The 25,995-nt window shown below is 40.0% G+C and overlaps 1 protein-coding gene across 1 annotated transcript in view; it reads right to left on the bottom strand.

The window, feature by feature from the left end:
• Positions 1-25,995, bottom strand: part of TMEM131 (transmembrane protein 131) — a 113,097-nt gene that overhangs the window by 66,568 nt on the left and 20,534 nt on the right. The window contains exons 3-4 of the mRNA XM_054163168.1: positions 15,874-15,914; positions 10,281-10,349 (exon numbers count right to left, since the gene is read on the bottom strand). Coding sequence (XP_054019143.1) covers positions 10,281-10,349; positions 15,874-15,914 — 110 coding nt within the window. The remainder of the gene's footprint in view (positions 1-10,280; positions 10,350-15,873; positions 15,915-25,995) is intronic.

Genomic DNA, 25,995 nt, shown 5'->3' with positions numbered 1-25,995 from the left:
TCAAGGAGTACTTTAGGTAAAACTATCATTTATAGATTACAAAGCAGGGCTAAGATGTCAACTTTACCTTTAAAATAATTTTATATTTTAGAATTCTGATGATAAGCATTTCTATATATTGTCAGCATGCTAAAATACTCAACATCCAAATGTTCCATTACCCAAAGTAAACTTCTACCAAAAATTTGTGAAGAACTTACAAATTTTACTTTTGATATGCTCAGAGATGAATGAATACAGATTATGGTAACATATTGAGACATAAAAAGATTTGAGTTCTCCCACAAAGCAGATGCAATATCTGAATACAAACTGGTCTGCAACAGTACTCTTCCCCTACATGGGCTACCTTCAAGAGCTCAAGTATGGAGACTTGTCTCAAACACAGAAAGCCATATAGGTAATGAGCATTCTGCCAAAATTACCTCTGAACAACCAACTCCCAAAGCTACAGAATATGATGCACCGGTTACTGTTTGTATAATAATAATAGTAAACCGGGTTGGAAGAGACCTTCAAGATCATCGTGTCCAACCCATCAACCAATCCAACCCACCTAAACAACTAACCCATGGCACCAAGCACCCCATCAAGTCTCCTCCAGTGATGGTGACTCCACCACCTCCCCAGGCAGCCCATTGCAATGGGTAGTCACTCTCTCTGTAATATAACTTCTTCATGTCCAACCTATCATCCAACACCACCCAATCAACTAAACCATGGAACCAAGCATCCTGGCAAGCCTTGCCCTGAACACCCCCAGCGACGGCGACCCCACCACCTCCTCAGGCAGCCCATTCCAGTGGGCAATCAGTCTCTCTGTGTAAAACTTCCTCCTAACCTCCAGCCTAAACCTCCCCTGGTGCAGCCTGAGACTGTGTCCTCTTGTTCTGGTACTGGTTGCCTGGGAGAAGAGACCAACTTCCGCCTCACTACAACCCCCCCTCAGGTAGTTGTAGAGAGCAATAAGGTCACCCCTGAGTCTCCTCCTCTCCAGGCTAAGCAACCCCAGCTCCCTCAGCCTCTCCTCACAGGGCTTGTGTTCCAACCCCTCACCAACTTTGTTGCCCTTCTCTGGACATGTTCCAGCAAGTCAACCTCCTTCCTAAACTGAGGGGCCCAGAACTGGACACAGGACTCGAGGTGCGGCCTAACCAGTGCAGTGTACAGGGGCAGAATGACCTCCCTGCTCCTGCTGGCCACACTGTTCCTGATGCAGGCCAGGATGCCATTGGCCCTCCTGGCTGCCTGGGCACACCGCAGGCTCATGTTCAGTCTACCGTCAACCAGCACCCCCAGGTCCCTCTCAGCCTGACTGCTCTCAGCCACTCTGACCCCAGCCTGTAGCTCTGCATGGGGTTGCTGTGGCCAATGTGCAGAACCCGGCACTTGGATGTGTTCAATCTCATGCCCTTGGACTCTGCCCATCTGCCCAGCCTGTCCAGGTCCCTCTGCAGAGCCTCTCCTACCCTCCAGCAGATCAACTCCTGCCCCCAGCTTGGTGTCGTCAGCAAATTTACTGATGATGGACTCAATGCCCTCATCCAGATCATCAATAAAGATTTTAAAGAGCATGGGGCCCAGCACTGATCCCTGGGGCACACCACTGGTGCCTGGCTGCCAGCTGGCTGTGGCACCATTCACCACCACTCTCTGGGCTCGGCCCTCCAACCAGTTCCTAACCCATTGCATTGTGCTCCCATCCAAGCCATGGGCTGACAGCTTGGCCAGGAGTTTGCTATGGGGGACAGTGTCAAAGGCCTTGCTGATATTAATATTTATAATATTAATATATTGGTGATATAAATATTCCATTCCCATTTAACCACAGAGGAAAGTAACAGAGTAAAAGAGAGATTACAAACAAAAGGCAGCTAAAGTTGGTTTTGGCTGGAGGTTTTTTAGCCTGTTGTTTTCTTTAAAGCCCCAACTATCAGATACCCATCATGCTGCAGAATTTGCTCCAGAGGAAGATTGGTGTTGCTTCAGAAACACAGGCAGGAGGCTTTCACACAAAATAACCAAACGCATTTTCCTCTTAGTCCAAGCAGTCCCCTGGAGCAGTGATATGGGAGAGCCTGCCTCAGTTCCACCCCATTCCCAGAGGCTTAATGTATATAGAGAACATTTTATCTTTTCAAGTGAGTTAGAAGTTTGCATATCCATCATATATTTCCTTTGCTAAATGTGAGATTACCTGGACTGCCTTCAAAGTGGCAGAATACAGTAATGTTTATTCTATATTAAAACAGCATTAAAAATACCCTAACTGTTATAAAAGAGACATGTAAGGCTAGTGTAATCTCATCTCCAGACAGAATACAGGAAATGCTTTTCAACATAATACTGATTTTGATTTTCTGAAACCCCCGGATGAAAAACTTCTAACAAATATTATTCCTGCTCAAGCTGGCATGGTTTTGAAACATCTGATTAAACATACACACTCTTAGCAAACCAAAAACATCACAGAAAGTATGGATTAGCTTACAACTGAAATGAGACATTACAATTTCTTTAGCCTGGGAATGATCTGTGTTGATAGCTCAGCATAAACATGAAATTCAAAGAAGCTTGCTCTAGACTAAATGCTACATGCTACCTATTAACAACACACTGTTTAGATACAATACTTACTCAGAAAATAGATACACATTTTATGCCTTTCCTAAAATCCATTATTACCAAAGAAAGAAAAGCCAAATTTTTGAATGTGAAAACTCCTTTTCATTTAAAAGGCAAAAAAGCAAAAATTTTAAATCTGCAAGGTGCTTGGCACCTGCTGTTTGTTCCCACCATAAAGTTGAATTATTCAGCATTTCATAGCGTTGTCTCACTTTAAATGTTCAAGTACAGACTTTAAACTGAACTTCACAGCTTGTCACATAAACACTTTCTAGAACTGTTTTTGACATCTTACTGAAGTTCTAATAAATGAGAAGATGATTTCTGCCTGAGATTGACCTAAACTACAACAAATAAATCATGTATTGTGGCCGTTTGACGCTGTGCCTTTAAGGAAGGGGCACACTGGCTAAATGTTTGTAAAATATTTTGGTTTTCTAAACGAATTTCATTGGTAGGATTGTGGGAGGAGAGATTGGACCCAGGGGAGTTGGGAACTTTCTCTCTCTCTTCCTTCGCTGTCCCTTTTGGCTGGATCTGCTTCTGGGATTCTGGCCAACTAAGATAAGATACTAACTCCCTGTGCAAGGCCTTTATTCCTTTCCTGCCCTGTTAACCGTCCTCGTCTCTTCTTCTACCTCTTTGGGGGAGAAGGGAGGTAGGGGGGTGAAGGGGGCACAGGGGGAAGCCCCCTCTGTGGGGGGTCTGGTTTCTGGTTGAGTTCATTTGCTGTATATTCCTGTATATACTGTAAAATACCTGTATTTGTTGTGTTACATAGAATCTGTTTACTTGTAAAATATAATCTCATTTCTCCGACTGGGTTTAGCCGTGGTCTCTTTCTCAGTGGGGGAGGGAAAGCAGAGCCTTTCCTTTCAAACCACCACACACTTTTTTTTGGCGCCCAACGTGGGGCTCGAGGTAATTAAGTAATTAAGTTGCTTTATTGATTGTCTCAGCCGGAGAAACGAAATGAAGGTGCTCTGGGTTTTAGAACGTTTATTCTTCTCGGTCTGTGGCATGTTGGTCTACCGGTACTGCATCGGGTTGATGTTAGACCAGATAGGTAAATATTTAATGCGTAAAATCTATTTGTGGTTTATGCATAGGATCCAGCTGCTGTATAAACACTGTTTGGGTTTTTTTCGGCTCACTAATTACGGCAATAGAACGTCTTCCACTTTGCCGATCGAGATAAGGGAGTTTAACACTTCAGGAGGTCAAAGAGTAACTTTAAGTGCTGGCTGGGATCTTAAGGTGATTTATTTGACGGGTGTAATCCTGCTGTTGCTGATAATTAATGTCTATCTGCTGTGGGCTCTGCATAGAGAGAAAAAGGTTTCTCGACCATGTTTTGTGATTAAACAAAAATCTAGAAAGCGTAGGCGTTCCTCTAAATCTGCCCCAGAGTCCTCGAGTGACGAGGAAGGGGCTGCATCAGTTAGAAAAATAGCAAAACCTATTGGCAAAGCAGCCTTAAATGCTCCACTCCATGATTTTGGCAAGCAGCCAGGGGCGGCTCCCATTCCCAAGATGGCGACCGGTAGTGAGGCAAGGTCATTTCCGTCCGCCATGACAGGACCGGAAGGGGCCCCCACGGCGGCTGATTTGGATCAGGACCTGTCAGCTTCTATCAGGATGGCTGTAAATTCAAACACAGCTCCAGTTAAACAAGTAGCAGTCTTAAAGACCAGAGGTGGAAAGGCCAAAGCTGATCCAGGAGCTAGTGGAGCTAATGGAGGAGAAGAGCAGGAGACTGATCCCGGTGAGGGAACCTCTACTAGACAGACTGATCCTGGTGAGGGAACCTCTGCTAGGAAAGTGCCTGCTGAAGATGAGGAGAAGATTTGTCTTAGAGATATAGCTGAGTTATTGAGATCATCACAGGATGGAGATGCAGCTAAGACAGCAGCTGGCAGTGGCGCTTTTCAGCTTAAAGAGGTCCTTAGGAGAGTGACAGCAGGATTATGGGGACAAAAGGTTCAGGAAGATGTGATAGATGGAGAGCAAGATGACATCACCGAATGCTCGTCACCAAGGGAGGAGATTCGCAATGTCCGCAAAGATTACCTCAGAGCAGATAAGGAACCCATCCTATCTTGGCTTGCTAGGTGTTACGATACAGGTGCTCCAGCTCTAATAGTTGGAGACAAGTCAGCAGCTCAGCTAGGAACTCTCTCAAAGGATAATGGAATAGATAGACATCTAGCCAGGATTCTCGGAAAGGTTAATCTGTGGATACGCCTTTTAATGGCGGTTTCCCTGAGATACCCTTCCCGAGATGACCTTCCATGGAATCCTAAGCCCTGGACTACCATAGATGAGGGAATTAAGCGTCTGAGAGAGTTTGCCATTAGAGAGATACTCTATGGTGACCATGATACTCTGAATCCTGATGATATTCCTGTGGCAGCTGGTCTTGCTAAAAAGCTTATCAAACTTGCTCCTTCCAATTATGCAAACATTTTGGCAAGCAGAATTGTGGCAAGAAATTATGGTGGAGATCCTCCTACGGTTGGCCAATTCACTGATCAACTAAGACAATTGGATGATAGCATGACACGTGTTTCTTTGGTTTCAGCCATTAAAGCTCTGTCTAGTGAGATAAAGGATTGCATGAGAGAGCTGAAGGATGAAATCAAAGATTCCATATGCCAATTGGCACAAAGAGATGATTCCAATTCTTCCTCCAGGTGGGTGCAGGTTTCAGCTGTGAGGAATTGACATCCTCCAAGGAGGTCATTCCAAAACAGGCCAAACCAAAACAGACCACCAAGACAATCACGTAGGACCATTTGGATAACTCTACGTGATCAGTTTGGTGAGAACATGAACAGGTGGGATGGTCAACCAACTTCTAATCTTTTCAGGAGACTGAGGGAACTGCAGAGTGGCAGAACCCAGGGTAGCAATACCAGAAGGGTAGCTGTTACTTCCACAGTTCCCCAGGACAACAATGACAGCTCCAACAGTGACTCCGGTTCTAACACTGCACAGTGTGCTCGTTGCACCTGTGGAAATGTTCCCCACAATTAGGGGTGCCCTGCCTCCCGCCAGGGGGAGGAGAGGGATAATGGAGATAACAGAATCTATTGGGATGTGTACATCCAGTGGCCTGGCACTTCACACTTTTGGAAGTACAGGGCCTTGGTTGACACAGGAGCTCAGTGCACCATATTGCCATCAAATTATCAGGGATCAGAGTCTATAACTATTCTGGGAGTCACTGGTGGATCTCAAGAGTTAAGTAAGGTAGAGGTTAATATAAGTCTAACTGGTAAGCAGTGGAAGAAGCATACAGTTGTGACCGGACCTGATGCACCTTGTATTTTGGGAATTGATTTTCTGAGAGAAGGGCGTTTCAAGGACCCTAAGGGTTACAAATGGGCTTTTGGAGTAGCTTCTGTAGAGATTGATGGACAAAAGCTGAAGCTGTCTGCTAGACCTGAACTCTCTGATGAATCTGCAGTTGTGGGACAACACAAGATTCAGGACATTAAATTGCCGGTTGCTTCTCAGACTGTGCATCACAGACAATACAGAACCAACCGTGACTCTTTGTTGCCCATTCAGAATCTGATTCGTCAGCTGGAGAGTCAGAAAGTCATCAGCAAAACTCATTCACCTTTCAACAGTCCAGTGTGGCCTGTGCGAAAGCCGAATGGAGACTGGCGTCTGACAGTGGACTACCGAGCCCTGAATGAAGTAACACCGCCTATGAGTGCAGCAGTACCAGACATGATGGAACTCCAGTATGAGCTGGAATCCAAAGAGGCCAAATGGTATGCTACCATAGACATTGCTAATGCCTTCTTCTCTATTCCCATAGCAGAGGAATGCAGGCCTCAGTTTGCTTTCACCTGGAGAGGAATCCAGTACACTTTCAACAGACTGCCAATGGGCTGGATCCACAGCTCCAGCATCTGTCATGCAGTAATCCACGATGCTCTGGAGGAAGGTGGTGCTCCAGAACACATCCAGTTCATCGATGATATCATCGTCTGGGGTAAAACTGCTGAGGAAGTCTTCGAGAAAGGCAACAAAATCATGGACATTCTTCTGAATGCAGGTTTTGCCATCAAGAGAGACAAAGTGAAAGGCCCTACCACAGAGATCCAGTTTCTGGGAGTGCAGTGGCAGGATGGACGCCGACACATTCCAGTGGATGTGGTAAATAGAGTCTCTGCCATGGCAAATCCCACGAACAAGCAAGAAACTCTACGTTTCTTGGGGATAGTGGGATTTTGGAGACTACACATTCCTGGATACAGCCAGATTGTGAAACCTCTGTATGATGTGACTCGAAAGAGAAACAGTTTCCACTGGGGACCTGAACAACAAGCAGCCTTTGACCAGATAAAGCAAGAAGTGGTACAAGCAGTGGGTCTGGGACCTCTCCGAGATGGTCCAGACATTAAGAACATTTTGTACACGGCTGCAGGTGACAATGGTCCAACCTGGTGCTTGTGGCAAAAAGCTCCAGGTGAGACACGTGGACGACCTCTTGGCTTCTGGAGTCGAGGTTACAGAGGTTCAGAGGCTAATTACACTCCAACAGAGAAAGAGATTCTAGCTGCCTATGAAGGAGTGAAAGCAGCTTCTGAAGTGATTGGAACTGAATCACAACTTCTCTTAGCTCCCAGATTGCCAGTTTTGAATTGGATGTTCAAAGGCAAGGGTTCCACACCACATCATGCTACAGATTCCACCTGGTCTAAGTGGATGGCTCTGATAACACAGAGAGCTCGAATGGGAAATCTTGAAAGACCTGGTCTGGTGGAGGTGATCTCAAGTTGGCCTGAAGGTACCAACTGTACTAAACCTCCAGAGGAGAGAGTAACTCGTGCTGAGGAAGCTCCTCCTTACAATGACCTTTCAGATGATGAAAAGAAATATGCTTTGTTCACAGACGGTTCCTGTCGTCTCGTCGGGAACAAGCGAAGGTGGAAGTCTGCAGTGTGGAGTCCAACACGCCGAGTTGCAGAGGCGAAGGATGGAGAAGGAGAATCCAGTCAGTTTGCAGAGGTAAAAGCTGTCCAGCTAGCTCTCGACGTAGCTGAACGTGAGAGATGGCCAAAGCTTTATCTCTACACCGACTCATGGATGGTAGTCAATGCTCTATGGGGTTGGCTAAAGAACTGGAAGAAGAATGGCTGGCAGAGGAAAGGAAAACCCATTTGGGCAGCCGACCTGTGGCAAGACATTGCTGATCGAATCGAGAGAATTCCAGTGAAAGTGAGACACATTGATGCTCACATTCCTAAGAGCAAAGCTACTGAGGAACAGCGGCACAACCACCAGGCAGATTTAGCTGCAAGAGTTTCTCAAGTAGACAAGGACTCTGAACTTGATCTCGACTGGAAACACCGAGGTGAGATATTCTTAGCTCGGTGGGCTCACGATTCATCAGGACATCAAGGCAGAGATGCAACATACCAATGGGCTCGTGACAGATCCATAGACATTTCCATGGATGCCATCACACAAGTCATCCATGACTGTGACATTTGTGCTGCTATTAAGCAGGCAAAGCGAATTAAGCCCTTGTGGTATGGTGACAGATGGTCCAAATACAGGTATGGTGAAGCTTGGCAGATTGACTACATCACTCTACCACGTTCTCGTTCTGGTAAGCAATACGTGCTTACTATGGTAGAGACGAACACTGGATGGCTGGAAACTTATGCAGTTCCACATGCAACTGCACGCAACACCATTCTCGGTCTGGAGAGACAGATCCTGTGGAGACACGGAACTCCAGAGAGGATTGAGTCAGACAACGGAACTCATTTCAAGAACAACCTTGTAAGGAGCTGGGCAAAAGAGCACGGTATTGAGTGGATTTTCCATATTCCTTACTATGCACCAGCTGCAGGGAAGATAGAACGCTACAACGGTTTGTTGAAGACCACTCTCAAAGCCATGGGAGGTGGATCTTTGAAAAACTGGGAGAAACATTTAGCACAAGCAACCTGGCTGGTGAACAGTAGAGGTTCAGTGAACCGAGCTGGACCGGCACATTCAGATCTGCTACGGAGAGTAGAAGGTGATAGAGTTCCTGTTGTTAGAGAAAAGAATCGGTTAGGTAAAACTGTTTGGGTATTTTCTCCCTCAGGAGAGGCTAAACCTGTCCGAGGGGTGGTTTCAGCAGAAGGTCCGGGTCACACTTATTGGGTAATGCAGGAGAATGGTCAAATTCAGTGTATTCCACAAAGAAATTTAACTTTAGCTGAAAGAGTTTAATTTCAGACTGTCGTACAGCTACAACGCGCCCAAAGGAAGAATCCCTGAGGAATCTACAGTGCACGAACCCTGGGAACCCTGAGAGCCCTGAGTCAACTGAGAGTCCCTGTGTTCCTGTTTGCTTTTTCTTCACTTCGTCTGCAGAGAGACAAGCTGGTTTCCATTCTCTTATTTCCTGAGTTTTTTGGACTTCTGAATCATCTACATCTGAGTATAGCCGGAACGGACTATGAACTTTACTCACGAACTGCAAATATTGTTTACCATTGGATGGACAGTGCGAACGACCAATGAAATTGTTTAGAAGGGGTGGACTGTGGCCGTTTGACGCTGTGCCTTTAAGGAAGGGGCACACTGGCTAAATGTTTGTAAAATATTTTGGTTTTCTAAACGAATTTCATTGGTAGGATTGTGGGAGGAGAGATTGGACCCAGGGGAGTTGGGAACTTTCTCTCTCTCTTCCTTCCTTTGCTGTCCCTTTCGGCTGGATCTGCTTCTGGGATTCTGGCCAACTAAGATAAGATACTAACTCCCTGTGCAAGGCCTTTATTCCTTTCCTGCCCTGTTAACCGTCCTCGTCTCTTCTTCTACCTCTTTGGGGGAGAAGGGAGGTAGGGGGGTGAAGGGGGCACAGGGGGAAGCCCCCTCTGTGGGGGGTCTGGTTTCTGGTTGAGTTCATTTGCTGTATATTCCTGTATATACTGTAAAATACCTGTATTTGTTGTGTTACATTGAATCTGTTTCCTTGTAAAATATAATCTCATTTCTCCGACTGGGTTTAGCCGTGGTCTCTTTCTCAGTGGGGGAGGGAAAGCAGAGCCTTTCCTTTCAAACCACCACATGTACCATTATGAGAAAAATAAACAGAATGCATAATGAACCAAGATTTACCACACAGATTTCCTATTTTAACTGATAGAAGGAAGTGATCCCCCAGTGCAGTTCTGCTTTTACTGTACAGACCTAAGTAAGAATTTTGTACACTAACACTGTACTAGATGTACATTGATTCTTCAATGCTTTCATTCTGACAAGAAAAAGCATACATATTTTGGCTTTTTTTTTATAATGAAGAATAGCTTAAAGTGTTTATGATATTACCTGGGAACTAATTTTAGCAAGAAAAAAAAAACCACCCACCTTTGGAATGTAAGAGTACATTTAAAATTGTTTCCACTCTGCAGAGCAGCTGTACAAGCACCTAAAAAGTAAGTACAAGTACCTACACTATGGCAGCTGACAGGTTGCTACATGATGTTTAAGACTGAGTACACCAGCTCGCTGCTACAGGTACGTCAACTACACTTACAGACAATCTGTCAACCCAGTTTATGTATGCAACCTTCTCCATCAGTTTTAAACACTCTTTCTGATCAGTTTAGTTAAGACAAATAAAAGACTTTTCAACTTACTGTTCATGGAAATCCAGCATTGGTGGCTCAAACCGTAGAGGTCGGCAATTTCCCCGATACAGGGATACACTGCAAGAAAAATCAAAATGCTATAGAAGAGACTGTTATATGATACATTTTTACTCTTACGTTATCTCAGATTGCCCCTTCTTAGCAACACGTTCATTAATACTAATAAAGGAGCAACAAATTAAAAAGAAGAAACAGCCTGACAAACTTGTCTGGTCAGAATATTGTAACTTTACCAGCCACTCACATGACGATGTGGTGTCTCCAAGAAATATTTATGCAACAGTACATGTATTTGCAATTGACATGATTGAAGAATTAGTTTTCCTCTATGTAGTGACAGCTAAGTGAAAGAGTAAGCTAAGTAAATTTACATAAGCTTTCACAGCAATAGCCAAACATCTTCCTTAATCTGTAACGGTAACTTATCATGTATCATTAAGTTTCTCTAGCTACACCTATACCTGTACATAAACCAATCTTGGACCCATATGATAACAAGGCCACATGGGAGAAACCAGCCCATGTCTACACTGTCAAAAACTCAATCTCCAGAAGACAGTGACTTTGCTCTAGAAGCATTATTTAGCTTTGCCAACACTAACCTCCCACTGCAAACTCCTTAGGAGAATGCTAGTAGTTGAAGGCTGAAACTTAAATACAACTCAAACAAGCCAGCAGTGAAGACAATTAAGTATCTGAAAGCATTCTCTACTGCTGCTTACTTTATGACTCAGAATGATGTGACTGTGACCACACTGAAGTTCCACTAATTCAGTAACATTTTATTTTGGGCTGAATGAAAATCACATTCATACAATAAAACATAAACCAGTGAGACAATAACATAAAAGAAATAAACAAGAAAGGCTAAAGAATGGCTCAAGATCAGTGGCTCCAGAATGGCCCAAGAGCAATGGCTTTCTTTTCTTCAAATGCTGCTGTTATTGAAAATAAGATAGCACTCATGATTTAGATCCCTGTTTTCTGACTTTGTTATCAATCCTAGTTGCCCAAAGACAGAGCTGCAGCCATGTGTCTAGGGTACGTGAAGCTGCCCCACAAAGCCAGCCAGGACAGTGGAACCACCCAGTTCTGCCTTAATAGAGGGGAAGCCAGGAGATGGAAGATGCCCTTGGACAGGCACATGTGGCTCACATTATGAAAGCTGAAGGCCTTGAACTCAAATTCCATCCAGCATACTTCTGGAAAAACTAATTATTGATCAAAGAAAGATGTCTTTCCATAATCTAAAACCACTTCAACAAAGAAACAATTTACACAAATAAAAATGTAAGACCGGGGTATGAAACCTTAGCCGTAATCTCTAATATCACAGATCTGGCCAGCAAGAACAGTTTAACAAATCAGCACTTGCTTTAATAAAAATACAATGTCTCAATGAATTTTTCTAGCATTCCACAATTGAATTCTCACACTTCCAATATATAGACTGATCATACTGATCTATTCACATCTCTCTAACTCTGCATGTCAAAGCATCTTTAATACTACTTAAAGCTTAGTCATTAAAAAGAGCTTTATCCACATAATAAAAGTAAAATGCCACTGGGGCAAGAGTAGTCATACTACGGCTTTAGTGTGTACTCATATGTGTATGTGTGTGCAGGCACATGTGTGTGTGTGTGTGTATGTATAAAGGACAGCACAACAGAAGTGAAGGTGTAAGATACTGTATTCACATCTGCAGAAAATTATAATTCTTGCTGCTATTAAGTGCTGCCATGACTCATTACAGTTGTTGAATAAGAGACAGCTTATACTTATACTGGGTATACTTTTTTGTCAAGATAACACTAAACAGTAACTACTTTTTAAAAAATAGTTCTGTCAATTTCTTCGTATTTCAAAACTCAAACCACTTTTTTTTTTTGAACTGGTAATTTTTGACAAAAAGACAAATCAATTCCTTTTAAGGAAAATCAGAAATATGTACGGGATTTACTAACCTGATAATGAAGATCTTTATTTCAAATGCATTAAAAATACAGTCAAGAGTAACTTGACCTGACTTGAAAAATCAGGACATACGCAATTCTCCACATACGTGAACAGTTTAAGCAACATTTTCTCAGACTGCACAGCTGCATTATCCTGTTAGCCATGTAGACAAAACAGCATTTTTAAATGGGTAATATTTAGTAAAGGCAGCTACACCGCAATGAATACCAACTATTACAGCAGAAGTAACAACTACAGTAAGTTTTACATGGGAATATGTAATGTTAGAATTCCCAAACTTTGCCTACCAAAAGGCCCAACATGAGTCAACTTGCGGTAGACTTACAGAATGATCATGTCTGCTCTCCTGGGCAGTTGTTCACTCCAGGCTGGAAACGCCCATGGGTAGGGCAACTTTACAGAGTAACTATATTTAAGTTAATTACTATTGTATGCATGTAGAGCTATGGTTCCTGATCTTGTATCAGGATCTAAACATTTTTCTTTCTATATCCCTCCCAATGTTCTTGCTTTCCAAGTTACAAAGAACAACATGAAAAGGAAAAGATGCATCTGAATGAGAGAGGACTACTAACATCTGCAACAAGCTCCAGCAGACCAAGAATCAGCTGGGAATTATCTTAACCTATGAAGTTTCAGGGATGACTAGTTCCTGGCAATGACATTTTTTTTCCTTCTGCAAGAATTTTGATTTTAGAATGAGACTTCAGAGTGAACTACGCATAGTCCCCGACACAATCATCACCCTCACCATACCACCCTCTATGTCATCCAAATAAGAGGACATTATTCTCAACTACTATACTCGTACTAACTTGAAGTAACCTACTACCACATGCTTTTCATTGAAGTGCAACTTTCTATCTCAGTAAGTTTAGTTACAGATGAAGTTACAAAGACAGTCAAAATATCAGTGCCTGTGAATATCCACCTGTGCTGAGACAGTTTTTTTCCTAAGGACATTCTGCAGCACTTCTGTAATGTTTCACTGTTTATCACAGAGTACTAGGCACTCAGAATTTTAAGTAATCTGTGCACATCTCTGCATGTGGAGATGATGAAAATGCTTATCAAACACAGTATTTAAAGATTTCTGCGACATTGGATAGTAACTGTTCCTCTGTATCCCCACTTTACCTTTCTAGCTGTTCTGGGATTTCTGGAGGAGGTGGAATCTTACTTGTACCATCTGTAAAAGCTACTGAGGAAAATTCAAATCTAAGAACTACTCTACGTGTATTTTTCCCACATTAATTTACCAGTTGTTTAAAGGGGTTTATTTCCTCGGTGAGAAAGTGAACTCCCACAAAACACTTGACCACTTTGGTATCTGTCAACAGCCACCACTGTAAGCATAGATGAACAAAGACTGACAATTTTTTTTCCATAAACTACACCCAGCTACTGGTTGGCTCATTTGTGCCAATATTAACCCTGTGTCAGGAATACATACTCATGATATCACATATTCAGCTTCAGAGTTAACACTTTCTGAAGGGGTTGTCTGGGGAAAGGGTGGGGAAAGAACTGGGAGAAGCTTGGATAGGTTGCACTGTAATCTGACCACAGGCAAGAGCAAAACAAAATTAGATTATGTCTCATTTGTCTCCTTCCTATCAGTTTTAAAATGCAGATCAAGGAACTGAATGAACCTTTCAGGTAGGAAAGAAATATCTGCAAACCACAGCATGAAGGAGAGATTATAATCCCTAATAAACATAATGAAAGACAAGTCATCTAGGGAAGTTAGGCACATGGACAAGAAACAGTTTTTAACACCACTGGAAAAAAACACCAAAAACAACACACCCCCAAACCAAAAAACACCTACACCATCCAAACAAAGCCAAAAACCCCCTAAAAAATACATGAAAGAAAGAACAGTTTTCATACTTGCAATCTGACTGAAAAACTGCAGTGCATAGCTACAGCTGCTGAAGTTCCTGTCCGCAGCTGTGTCCTCAACCATTTTGCAATCTCCTAACTGCTCATGGAACACTAACTGCACAACAGCTCCATTTCACAACCCATGTACAAACCCAACACTAGCAGGTTAAAGTAAGTCACAGCAGTTGAGCCACAGGCACATACATATACTTGCCTTGCCTTGGAAGCAAGGACAAGTTAACAGCTGGGCTAATAGCATCTTAAACCACTCATGTTGTGAGTTATGAATTACCAAAAATCCAGCCGATTTAGTATTACAAATCATTACAAAGAACACAACAAATACTTATAGCTTAAGCTACCGGGCTCACAGATATAGCAATCTTTGAAGTTAATATCAGTTATACCACTCTGCAACCTATTTGCTTTGATTGTTATTCCAGAAGCATTAAGAATTATCTTAATTATCTTTCGACACACAAAAGAAAATTAAATTAGAGAGACTCTCTTACTCTGTGGAAAGTCTCAGTGCTCTACAAGATAATGAGTACAGGGCTTCATACAAGCAGTTTAAGATAGCAAAATGGAGAAAACAAATTTAAATGCATCATTTAAATTCGATCTCTAATGTTTTTGTTTTATATTGACCCAAATGTTATGATATGTATAGTTACAGCACAAATCAGGAAAATTAAATTAATCTGACTCTAAATGCAATTTTAATAGACAAGGAGAAAACAAGATAGTTTAGTAAAAGCAGCAGGTGGAAAGTTTAGTTTGAGGGGCTACACATATGAGAAATAAATGGGTGGAAGGCCTGAAACCTTCACTGCTGGGGAAAGGGAATGAAGGCAGGTCAGGAAAGGTAGAGCGCCACAATGTTTCAAGTTTTATGTGGAATGACTAAAAAATTTTAACTGAAAAGCAAACAAGAAGTTTGTATAACAAGTTTGATAAAACTCACATTAGTGTAATACAAAAATTGCCTCAAGCTTTAGATCAAAACAAGATGTAACTGCCTTATGTCAAAACATAATCTGATATAAACTCTTCTCTTTTACATCATCACAATAAAGATAATGTGAATTTATGTGTTAATTTCACCTGGAGCGAAACACCTGACACATCCTTATAGGATGTACCTTCATATTCACTTTCCCCCTCCCTGGAACCCTGAATACTTGGAAACCTAGTATTAGGCAAGCTAAAATCTACAGTATGTTCATACTGTTCAGGAGATTTACATTGCAAGATTTAGGTCTGTATCTCAACAGAAGGCAGCAGAGACTGGTGGCAAGTGACATAAATAGGATCCAGGCTTTTAACTGTAAATTTTTTCCCAGAGATTTTTCAAAACTTCTTGCAAAGACAATGCAATGGATGAACAGCAGGCAGGGAATTTATCAAAAGTTTTTCTTCAAAAGGACACCAAGAACTTTTGAAGCACTCTTTGCTCCATAAAACTTCAGTGAAATGATACAATCTTCAAGCAGAGTCTCAGTTTACTCCATTTTTATTTATAAGGAACTTCTCTGTATTTATTACAAAGTGAATTAAAGATTCTTCCATTTCTTATTTCATATGTGATGTGATATTAAAACCTGTAAAATTTGTACTTGACCTTGTTTACAATAAAACTTTACTACTCTTACAAAAAATATCACTAATCTGACAATATAATGGCTGTGCTAAACTGTTAGAAAATCATGCTTACCTTTTCTGCTGATATGAACTGAGGCCTATAGTTGTCTCAGTCTGTAAAAGAAAAAAAGGAAACCAACACCATGACACAACACACACGAAACGCACAGCATTATACTTTCTCTGGGAAAAAAAAAATACCAAAACAGCAACTGCAACAAGTTAGTAGATCAGATACTGAAAGACAACATGATCTGGAACAAATTGTCGTTTTCCAACTACTTAAAGAAATGAAGCCTCTATCACAAGATTGTCTGGCCTTGGACAAGAACTTTAGCCCAACAGTAAGAGCTCCTACAAACTGTAAGACAAACAGTAATGTAACCACTTAAAATTTGAGAGAAGGAAAGAAATCCAAGAAATTATATCATTGTAGGGAGCAAAAGAAAAATGTAAGAAAGAAATTATAAAGTTAAGCACATAAAACAACTAACAGTCAAGCAATTCTCTCACCAGCATAATTTAATGAACTAGAAAACAAAGAACACTATAATTGCCATTTGAGGAGGAAATGTCATCTCATTCCCTGCTAATGATTTACTATAGCCTCTATTATTCATACCTTTACTACCGCTCTGCTGGACATTACTGTTATTTGCCTGAAAAGTAGAAGGTTAGGGTTGGCTAGGAAATTCCAAGTAGTTTATTCTGTTCTAGAAATCTGAGTATGGAATGTCCTCCTGATGCAGCCAGCATTAAAACATATACAACTTTGAAAAATTCTGTGTTCCCACAGGATTGGGGGATCAAACTGAGGATTTCAGTCCCTCTCACAGGAGTTAAAAGGCCCAGACAAGCATTTATCTTACAGGAGCAGGAAGAAAGCTTACCTGTGTGACAACATCTGTGGTGCACCCTGACTGATCTGACACTGCTCAGCTCTAGTCTAATTTGTTCAGGAGCAGAACATAAATTTTTCATATCTTATTTCAGAACTAAAAATCAGGCCCCTTGGCTAGGCAATTAATTGATCTCTATTTCACTTACAAATTACACTTTCATTTTTCTATGATAAAAGTTTGTTCATTTTTTTCTAATTATATTTACTCAATAATTCCTCTAGTAAAAGAATATATTTTATTTTGCCTTTTCAAGACATTTCTTTGAAATTTTATAATTACTACTGTTAAATAATTTAGCCCACAATCATGAATGATTGGTTCATGCCAAGGATCAGTTCTATACAGTAAATGCAAGAAGTGTTTCAGATTTAAAATTATTTAATTTATTGAGCCTCCAGTATGTATCAAAATAAAGAAAGATGGAAGCATATTACTGAGCACTGTAAAACAAAGCTAATCTGTTTGTAGCTGAAGGGACTTATTTGCAATTTTGAATGCCTAGCCAGAGCATCAATTTTTTATTTCAGAGTTTAAAGCAAAAAGGCTAATTTTTGCTTTAAACTCTGAAATAAAAGGAAGGTGCAGAAGGAAGGGGTTCACATGAAATAACACTTTGCAGTACAGCATAATCAGTGCAGTTTTCCCTTCCCTGAACAGAATACTAAAAGATAAGGTGTTGTTTGATATTGCTAATTTTATTATAATTTAAAAATTAGTAAGTTTTTGTTTAAACTCAGCAAGCTTTCAGTCAATTTTATGTATGACCTTTGTACCATAATTAGGAAAATAGGGCATTTCATATTTTTCATTAGAATACACTGGCTTGCATATGTTTCCATTAAATTTTCCTAGCTAAGGTATACTACTCACATGCTGATAAGCTCTTAGTTCAGCTACTTAATTTCTCATGTCATCCTTCACTTTGTAATTTCTTCTATGATATAAACAGATACAACCTGCTGTGAACTGTTTCAGAATATTAAGGAGAATATTAAAGAGAATTCAATTAAGATTAAGGAAGAAGCTTAAAATCCTTTTTAGTTTACTAGCAAATGTTTAAAATACAAACTGATTTGTATCTTAAACTTCCTATGAAGTATTGCCTAATACAAATAACTGATTAGCTCTCAAGTCTAAGGATTTAATCAGAAGGGGGGGAAAAAAAGGCAGCAACCAAATGAAAAAACCAAACCAAACTAACAAACCCCCCTCCAAAAAATAAAACTAAAAACCCAAACCAAAACAGGTCTCTGTCTTGCATACCTTATTTTTCATTTATACTGGAAAGGTAAGAGCAAAGGCTCCAGTTTTAAACTGCCACCCATTAATTTCTCAACTTAAAAGATAGGTAGGAAACTAAATCAAAGTGAATCATCTGGATATACTTTTCTCTCCATCCAAAAGGACTTGCGCTGTCAAAAGCTGGTTTCACACTTCATGCAAGCACTTGTTCAAAGCATTAAGGCAGTCATTTCCCCTAATTCACATAGTTTTATAACCTCTGAAGAAAAATACATATCCAACATTTTAAAAATGGTTTTAATAAGCTTCAGCTACTTATAATTACGTATTATTCGTATCTACTTTTCTAGCACAAATCTGACAACCATGAATCATTGTCTTTCCGATTTTTGTTTTTATTTTTATCTATGCAACAGCTTGCAGAGGTAGCCATTCTCTCTAAAAGCACATTAGACTACACCTGGCTCTGAGTAGGCTGTGCAAGAGATGCTGCACAGCCTACTCAGTAGAAACAGATTAGTGCTTGTTTGTAAGAACTAAGCAGACCAAGGTCTTTAGCTGCAATTGAGTAGCATGCTAATCTTCACCGATACAGGCTCAAACAAGTTGTTCAATAAATCTCAGCATTTATGAGCTTTCTGCACATCTCTGATGCATGTGGCAAGTGATATGCTCCAAGTGTTGAAGACAAGGAACTTCTAGAACTGAAGATCAGTACTGCACATGTATCCAAAAATTACCCAAATCCATTCTGAGCATTTTCTCTGCTAGCAGCTATTTGTCCCTACCAAACAACTGCATATATCCTGTTTTTTGTTTTTTGTTTTTTTTTTTTAACACAAGTTCCATTCTTCCCTGCTGTACATTCACACCACTGACTTCCCCTGACCATTGGCAACCAAAAGTCCACTTATCACCCAACACCATCTAATCAACTAAACCATGGCAGTAAGTGCCTCATCCAGTCTTTTTTTAAACACTTCCAGGGATGGTAACTCCACCACCTCCCTGGGCAGCACATTTCAATGGCCAATCACTCTTTCTGTGAAGAATTTCTTCCTAACATCCAGCGTTAACTACCCCTGGTGCAGCTTCAGACTGTGTCCTCTTGTTCTGTCACAGGTTGTTTGGGAGAAGAGACCAACCCCCACCTGGCTACAACCTCCTTTCAGGTAGCTGTAGACAGCAATAGGGTCTCCCCTGAGCCTCCTCTTTTCCAGGCTAAACAACTCCAGCTCCCTCGGTCTCTCCTCATAGGGCTTGTGCTCCAAACTCCTCACCAGCTTCATTGTCCTTCTCTGGACACCTTCCAGCAAGTCAACATCTGTCCTAAACTGAGGGGTCCAGAACTGAACACAGAACTCAAGATGTGACCTAACCAGTGCAGTGTACAGGGGCAGAATGACCTCCCTGCTTCTGCTGGCCACACAGTTCCTGATACAAGCCAGGATGCCATTGGCCTTCTTGGTTGCCTGGGCACACTGCAGGCTCATGTTCAGCCTACCATTGACCAGTACCCTCAGGCCCCTTTCTGCCTGGCCACTCTCCAGCCACTCTGTCCCCAGTCTGTAGCACTGTATGGGGTTGTTGTGGCCAATGTGCAGAACCCGGCACTTGGATGTGTTGAATCTCATGCCGCTGGATTCTGCCCATCTGTCCAACCTGTCAAGGTCCCTCTGCAGAGCCCTTCTACCCTCTAACAGATTGACACTTGCTCCCAAGTTGGTGTAATTTGCACACTTACTAATGGTAGACTCAATCCCCTTGTCCAGATCATCAAAAAAGATATTAAACAGGATTGGCTGCTAAACAAAAATGACAAATACATTTTGAAACTTTTTGTGTTTTGAGAAGGTTTTTTGCTTTTTGTTTTGTTTGGGGGGTTTGGTAGATAAATTGCTGTGTGAGTTTTGATTTGTTTTTTTAATACACTTTCTGTTGTTGTTGTGGGGTGGTTTTTTGGTTGTAGTTTTTGAAGGTTTTTTTTTTAAATTAGGGTCAATCAAGAGCAAAAGGAATAGCATACCAAATTCAGCAGATCAAACATAGCATCATGGAACTAAGCCAAAAATAATTCTCATGTGGCAGTTTCTATAATTACCACTCTTTTTTATTACATGTCAATCTTTAGAGTTGTGCAGTAAACAAAAACATACAAATGTGTCCAGTTAAGTGTTCTAAATTCTTTTAATTTGATCTAGTAAAGTTGTGGACTTGCTGTGCTACAGTCTGGCGTGCTATTTTTCCTGTGTGACTGCACAGACCTGTCAATCATAAGTGCCAGGAACTAAACCCATGTACTAGATCAATCTACTATTTAAAGTACACATTTTGCTAAATACTGTCAGTTTATCAGGTAAAGAGAAATAAATGTATGCTCTTTACTAGATACAGTTTCTTCTTTTCTCCTGTAAAGATATGTCTGTAATAGAGCAGCATTAGCAAAATAAGATGCGTGAAGGAAAATTTTATTAAATTTTATCTGTATGGGGAGAAGTATTACACATACTACCTTGCAATGTGCAGATCAAGAAGGCAGCTTCAAGTGCACTATTAATATTTCAAGAGATATAATAAGTTAAGTTATACCGAAAAAAACTCGATTTGATTAATTTGCTGATCCAACTGCCTGCCTCACAAAAAAGATTAAGGCCAGCACAAAAGAAACAGTAGAAATACACAACTGAGTAGGCAAAATAATCAGGAGAGGAAAAACAAAAAAAATCCACCCCTTTCAACAGCACTGTGGGGTTATACTGATTCCACCCAAAAGGCTGTATTCAAGCCTTGGAGACAGAAAATATTTTTAACTTTTTCATTATTTTTTTTTAATTTTTATTTTTTTATTTTATTTGAAGATAGCATATGCACTGGCTGCTGCTACTAACACTTGCATGCCTTATTTCTTATATAAACATGTAAGGATTAAACTACAAAGGGATTTCAGAATAAAGATCTTGATACAATGCACACAGCGAGTCAGCCAGTACCAGTTTCAAAACTTACAATTTTTCCCTAGAGGTTCATATCCTCAAGAAAGCTTTCACAGAGAAACTCTACCTGAAAGCACACCTCACAAATTCAGTAGAGTTGTGGAACGATACCAGACAACAATCGTGCGCACATGGCGAATGAAACCCTACACTTTGCAGTCTGAAAGCTGTCTTGAAGGCCTACTCATGGTTGTTAACTTTATCCAGAAAACAAAACCAAAAAATCCCTCTCAAAACCCCCTAAAAAAACAAAGGTTAATGTCTCACTAGTGTGTTATAATAGCTATTCTTTATTTCTTGGTAAAAGGTCATATAACTTAGCACTACATTCACTCATCTAAACATAGGCATTTGCTGCCACTTGAGATTAATGTCCTAGGGCAACCTGCCTGGTCTCAGATTGACATCCAGAAGGGCACACAGTTCCTCCTATGCTCTGTGCTAGTATCTGCCAGATCCACACAGATATCCAGAACACACCAGGGCATCTCAAGTACCACTGGTTATCCATGTTCAAGGGACTGAATTAAAAACCACAGACAGCAGCATAGAGAGGATGAAGCACTAAGACCCTCTTAATTAAGACCTGGGGTTTCTGGACACACAATGTTACTAAAATTCTCAAAGCCCAGAGCTTTCTGTATTCCTACACAAGAGTACACACACTAATCTAAAAGACTCTTTCAGGGTGAAAAAGTCTTTCAGAACAATCTACGTACTGTTGCTTTATAGTAAGGCTGGTTCCTTACAGTAGAAAAGTTAATGTGCTGCTTGCAACTAAATGTCTCTCAAAGACAGCTACAAAACTGTTACATAGATGGCAGTTAAAATCTTCATTGTTGCATTTATGAGCTTTATGCAAATAAGTAGGATAATAAAAAAAACATTATTAATTATTAATAGTATGCCTAAGGTAATGAAAAAAGAGCTGTAATCTGAAAGGTAGATGAAAATGGACTGAACTGAGTCATTCTTGCCATGCTCTTTCATGACCCAAATTCACACAAGGAAACAAAAATATCAGTTGACTTTAGCTGATGCAACACATGCTGTTGACCCCAGATTTGCCAGAGTCACTCCTGGGCATTAATTAATTATTTTTAAATTAAAGCCTAGGGATGACAATTCTTCCTGTACAAGAAGAAGAAACTGCAATTTATTTTTTTTTTGAGCAGTGGGACTTCAGCTGCTCACAAGCAATGGCAATGAACTGAGATTGCTTTTATTCTTTTATAAAATGACAAACATTGGAAGGAAACTCCAGAAGCCATCCAGTCAACTTGTGCTAAGGGAAGATGTAGGTACTTCAGCTTACTTACAGGTTTGGGCCACTGAATTCCAGATATCTCCACAGAAGGAAATTCTATAACTTTGAGTAACCTGGTCAAGTGTTTGATCAACCTCAAGTTTAAAATCTATTTTTCATACACAGGTTTTTCATGGTTTTGTACTGTTGTATTTAGTTGGGAATTTAAATGGAAGTACTATTGACAATTCTTTCCAATCCTGTGTGGAGCAACAAAGTTGGTGAGGGGTTTGGAACATAAGGCCTATGAGGAGAGGCTGAGGGAGCTGGGATTGCTTAGCTTGGAGAAAAGGAGACTCAGGGGTGACCTTATCACTCTCTACAACTACCTGAAGGGAGGTTGTAGACAGACAGTTGATGGTCTCTTCTCCCAGGCAGCCAGTACCAGAACAAGAGGACACAGTCTCAGGCTGCACCAGGGAAGGTTTAGGTTGGATGTTAGGAAGAAGTTCTATACAGAGAGAGTGATTGCCCATTGGAATGGGCTGCCTGGGGATGTGGTGGAGTCACCATCATTGGAGGTTTTCAGGAGGAGACTTGATGGGGTGCTTGGTGTCATGGGTTAGTTGTTTAGGCGGGTTGGATTGGTTGATAGGTTGGACACGATGAAAGTCTCTTCCAACCTGGTTTATTCTATTCTATTCTTTTACTCCTTTGGGAGGGGTAAAGAGTATCTGTCTTGCTCCCTACACCCAAGACACATGTTAAGGTTCTTCTCATTTGACATTCATTACTGCCTTTTGTGACTAGTAATGAACAATCATAGTAAATATATTAAGTATATATAACAACATAGGTTTTTGTCTTTCCTCTATTTTAGCTACTCTGCAAACCAGTAAGTACCAGTAAATAATTTTCAGGAGTTCACCTGTAAAAAGAGTATTTCATACACTTAAGATTATTGTGACCATGATAAATGTAGTGATTCTCATTAAGAGAATTTAATATAAGAGTCTTACCCTTTTCTTTTTCCATTGCAGGATATGCTACTTTAAAAATACTAGTACATAAGCAGAAGCACTTCCCAAACTACATAAAAAGCACCTTCCAAACACAACGTCTGAATATAGGATTGCTCACTGTAAAATGGTGGCTCCAAATACACTGTGCAGGAAAACATCAGATACCAAGGAAATAGCTCTCACTATAAAGACAATTACTCAGTCAAGAAACAGTCCTTTATGAACTAAATCTTTGAGGTCTCTTCCAACCTTGGTGATACTGTGATAAAAGCAAATGAAAACTTTGTTCTCAAAACCAAATTTTACTTTCCTCTTCACTTTTCAAAATAAAGTCATCAAAAGTGAGATTGTATGTTGGCTCGACATGAAAGGATAAATTATTTAAAGTAACAGTTGTCATTTATTTCAGCACTCCTAATATTTGCAGATGACATCACTGTCAGGGGTTGAAGCATCTGTCAGGTCTGGGCAAGAGTTCACTCAGGACACATGGAGGAGATGGTCTGACAATGATAACATGAAGTGCAGCTGAAAGAGAGCTCAAATCTAAAACTGGGAATAACTGACTAAGCAATAATATACAAAAGAAAGGAGAGCATAGTGAAATACATACTATATGAGAAAACAAAATGGCACCAAAAATTTACAACTAAATTTGGAATTATTAAAACAACTGTTATTACACAGGGAATTGATTATTCTGGCCTTTATCAAAGTCTCAGAGTACTAGCGTCCTGATTAAAGGCTACACTTTAAGTACTGTAGAGACAGTATTGTTTGAGAAAATTTGCAAGAAGCAGCTATAGGTCTCTTTTAATACAAAATTATCAAGGGGGGGAATAATTTTTAAAAATAATCTAATTTACTATATATTGGAGGGGAAAAAAGAAGCCGCAAAAAACAGCTTGGGCAATAAATAGTTACATACTTAATTAAACTTGTGAAAGTTATTCCTCCAGAGGTTTCAAGAAAAGTCAAGCATCTGCCAAGGGTAGTCCATCTACACACAACACTACCTGAAGAAAGCACTACATCATCTCCTGAGGCCCATTCCAACCAAACATTTCTACGACCTGAAAGCCAATTATATAGACATCTGAAAAGTGCTTGCTGTTGAAGAAAATACCCAAACCCTACACTGCATTGAGTAATGGATGATTTACACTAATACAATTCTTACCCTGTGTTCAGGATCTAAGTAAATTATTTGAAGACTTCCATAAGTTGTTTATTAAGAGGACTATTCATGTGAAGAATAGACACAATTGAGAAATCCATAGTCAAAAGTAGAATACATTTATTCAGATATAATAATATATATATATATTAACTTAAATATGTATGCTAAAGAATAAAAATCTCACTTTTACTCTGTTAAGACAAAGGGCAAAGCTATGTGATGTAGCTTTCCCTAATCAACCTACTGAAAGTTCACACTCAAAAAGTATAGTCTCTACTTTGATATTGTTATCCACTAGCATGAACTAGACATTTCCATTGCCAGTTTGTTTTTACTAAGTGCAAGGGTTTTTTACTTAAGTATTTAAAGATCCATGGTCCTTCAATAAATATTTTAAATCAGCCTGGTCAAACCCAACTTTCCAAAACATTTCATTTCTTTTCAGCAACAAAAATCTTAAATGTGATTGAAAGATATAAAGGAGCATTTCACTGATGGTACATAGTCCAAATAAATACAAAACCCAGCATCAATAGAATAATTGGAGGGAGGAGGCAGGAATCCCTAATGATTAAATTACATAAGGCTCCGCATTTAAATAGCCTTACTTGGAAAGCAACTGCTTCAACTAAGAAAAATAGACCAAATTGCAGATGGGATTTGCAGATGGATTTAACACTTAAGTTCTTGAAGTAATTAATCATTCAAGTGTTGGTGTTAAATTAAACAAAAAACCATAACCTGAAGATGATGTAACATTACTCAACACTGTACATTTGCAAACATTTATAGAAAGCCTGGAAAAGAAACACTCAATGACATTAGAGTCAGTTTAAAATTTCTGTAACTGCTGTTCACAAGATGTAAACGTGTTTCTACAACAATGTGTTTACTTCGGGTTTATTTACTTTACTGCAGTAAGTAGTCACAAGAGGTCACCACATTAAAATCTGTAGGAAATAAATTGTAAGCTAGTGAAAACATGCTGTATCACTCTGATTAAAAGGAATTGGCTTTGATTATTTTGGCATTTTTGGGTTAAGAGCCACAACCATAATATAAAACACATAAACCACTTCTTAGAAATTTTGTGTTTCTTGCTTTGATTTATATCATATATTCAGCAGTATACTGCAAGTGGTAGCCAAAAGTGGTTTAAAGCTTGCAGCGCAGCATCCAGAACTGCTCGACTTTATCTGATCGTAATATTTAAACTAATTTTCCTGTCTCTGTTACACCTTGCAATAAACTTGGAATGTTTAAAGATCTGGTTTAGTTTTCCACCTTTACGAGAATTATTGAGGTGGTTCTCAGCAGCACCTAAGAACTATGTGATAAAATAAATAATAATAAATTTAAAAAATAATTTCAGATTCATAAGATCAATTTTAATTAGTTGGAACGCTATATATGTATGTGTGTAAAGGAACCCTGGCAATTTTTTTTTTTAAAAGCTTAAGATTAAGGTAAGGAAATTTGACTACATTATTTTTGTCTTTAAAATGTGGCCAACACCTGACTGTCATTTTTATTAAACAGTTCCTGTCAAAATATATGTTAAGAGTATGTAAAAGAAAAGAAACTAAGCCTAGTGATTTTTTTCTGTTGTA

Source organism: Dryobates pubescens, chromosome 7 (genome assembly GCF_014839835.1).
Source record: "Dryobates pubescens isolate bDryPub1 chromosome 7, bDryPub1.pri, whole genome shotgun sequence".
Classification (NCBI taxonomy): domain Eukaryota; kingdom Metazoa; phylum Chordata; class Aves; order Piciformes; family Picidae; genus Dryobates; species Dryobates pubescens.
Note: the sequence above shows the minus strand (reverse complement) of the source record. Positions and strands in the feature narration are given on the sequence as shown.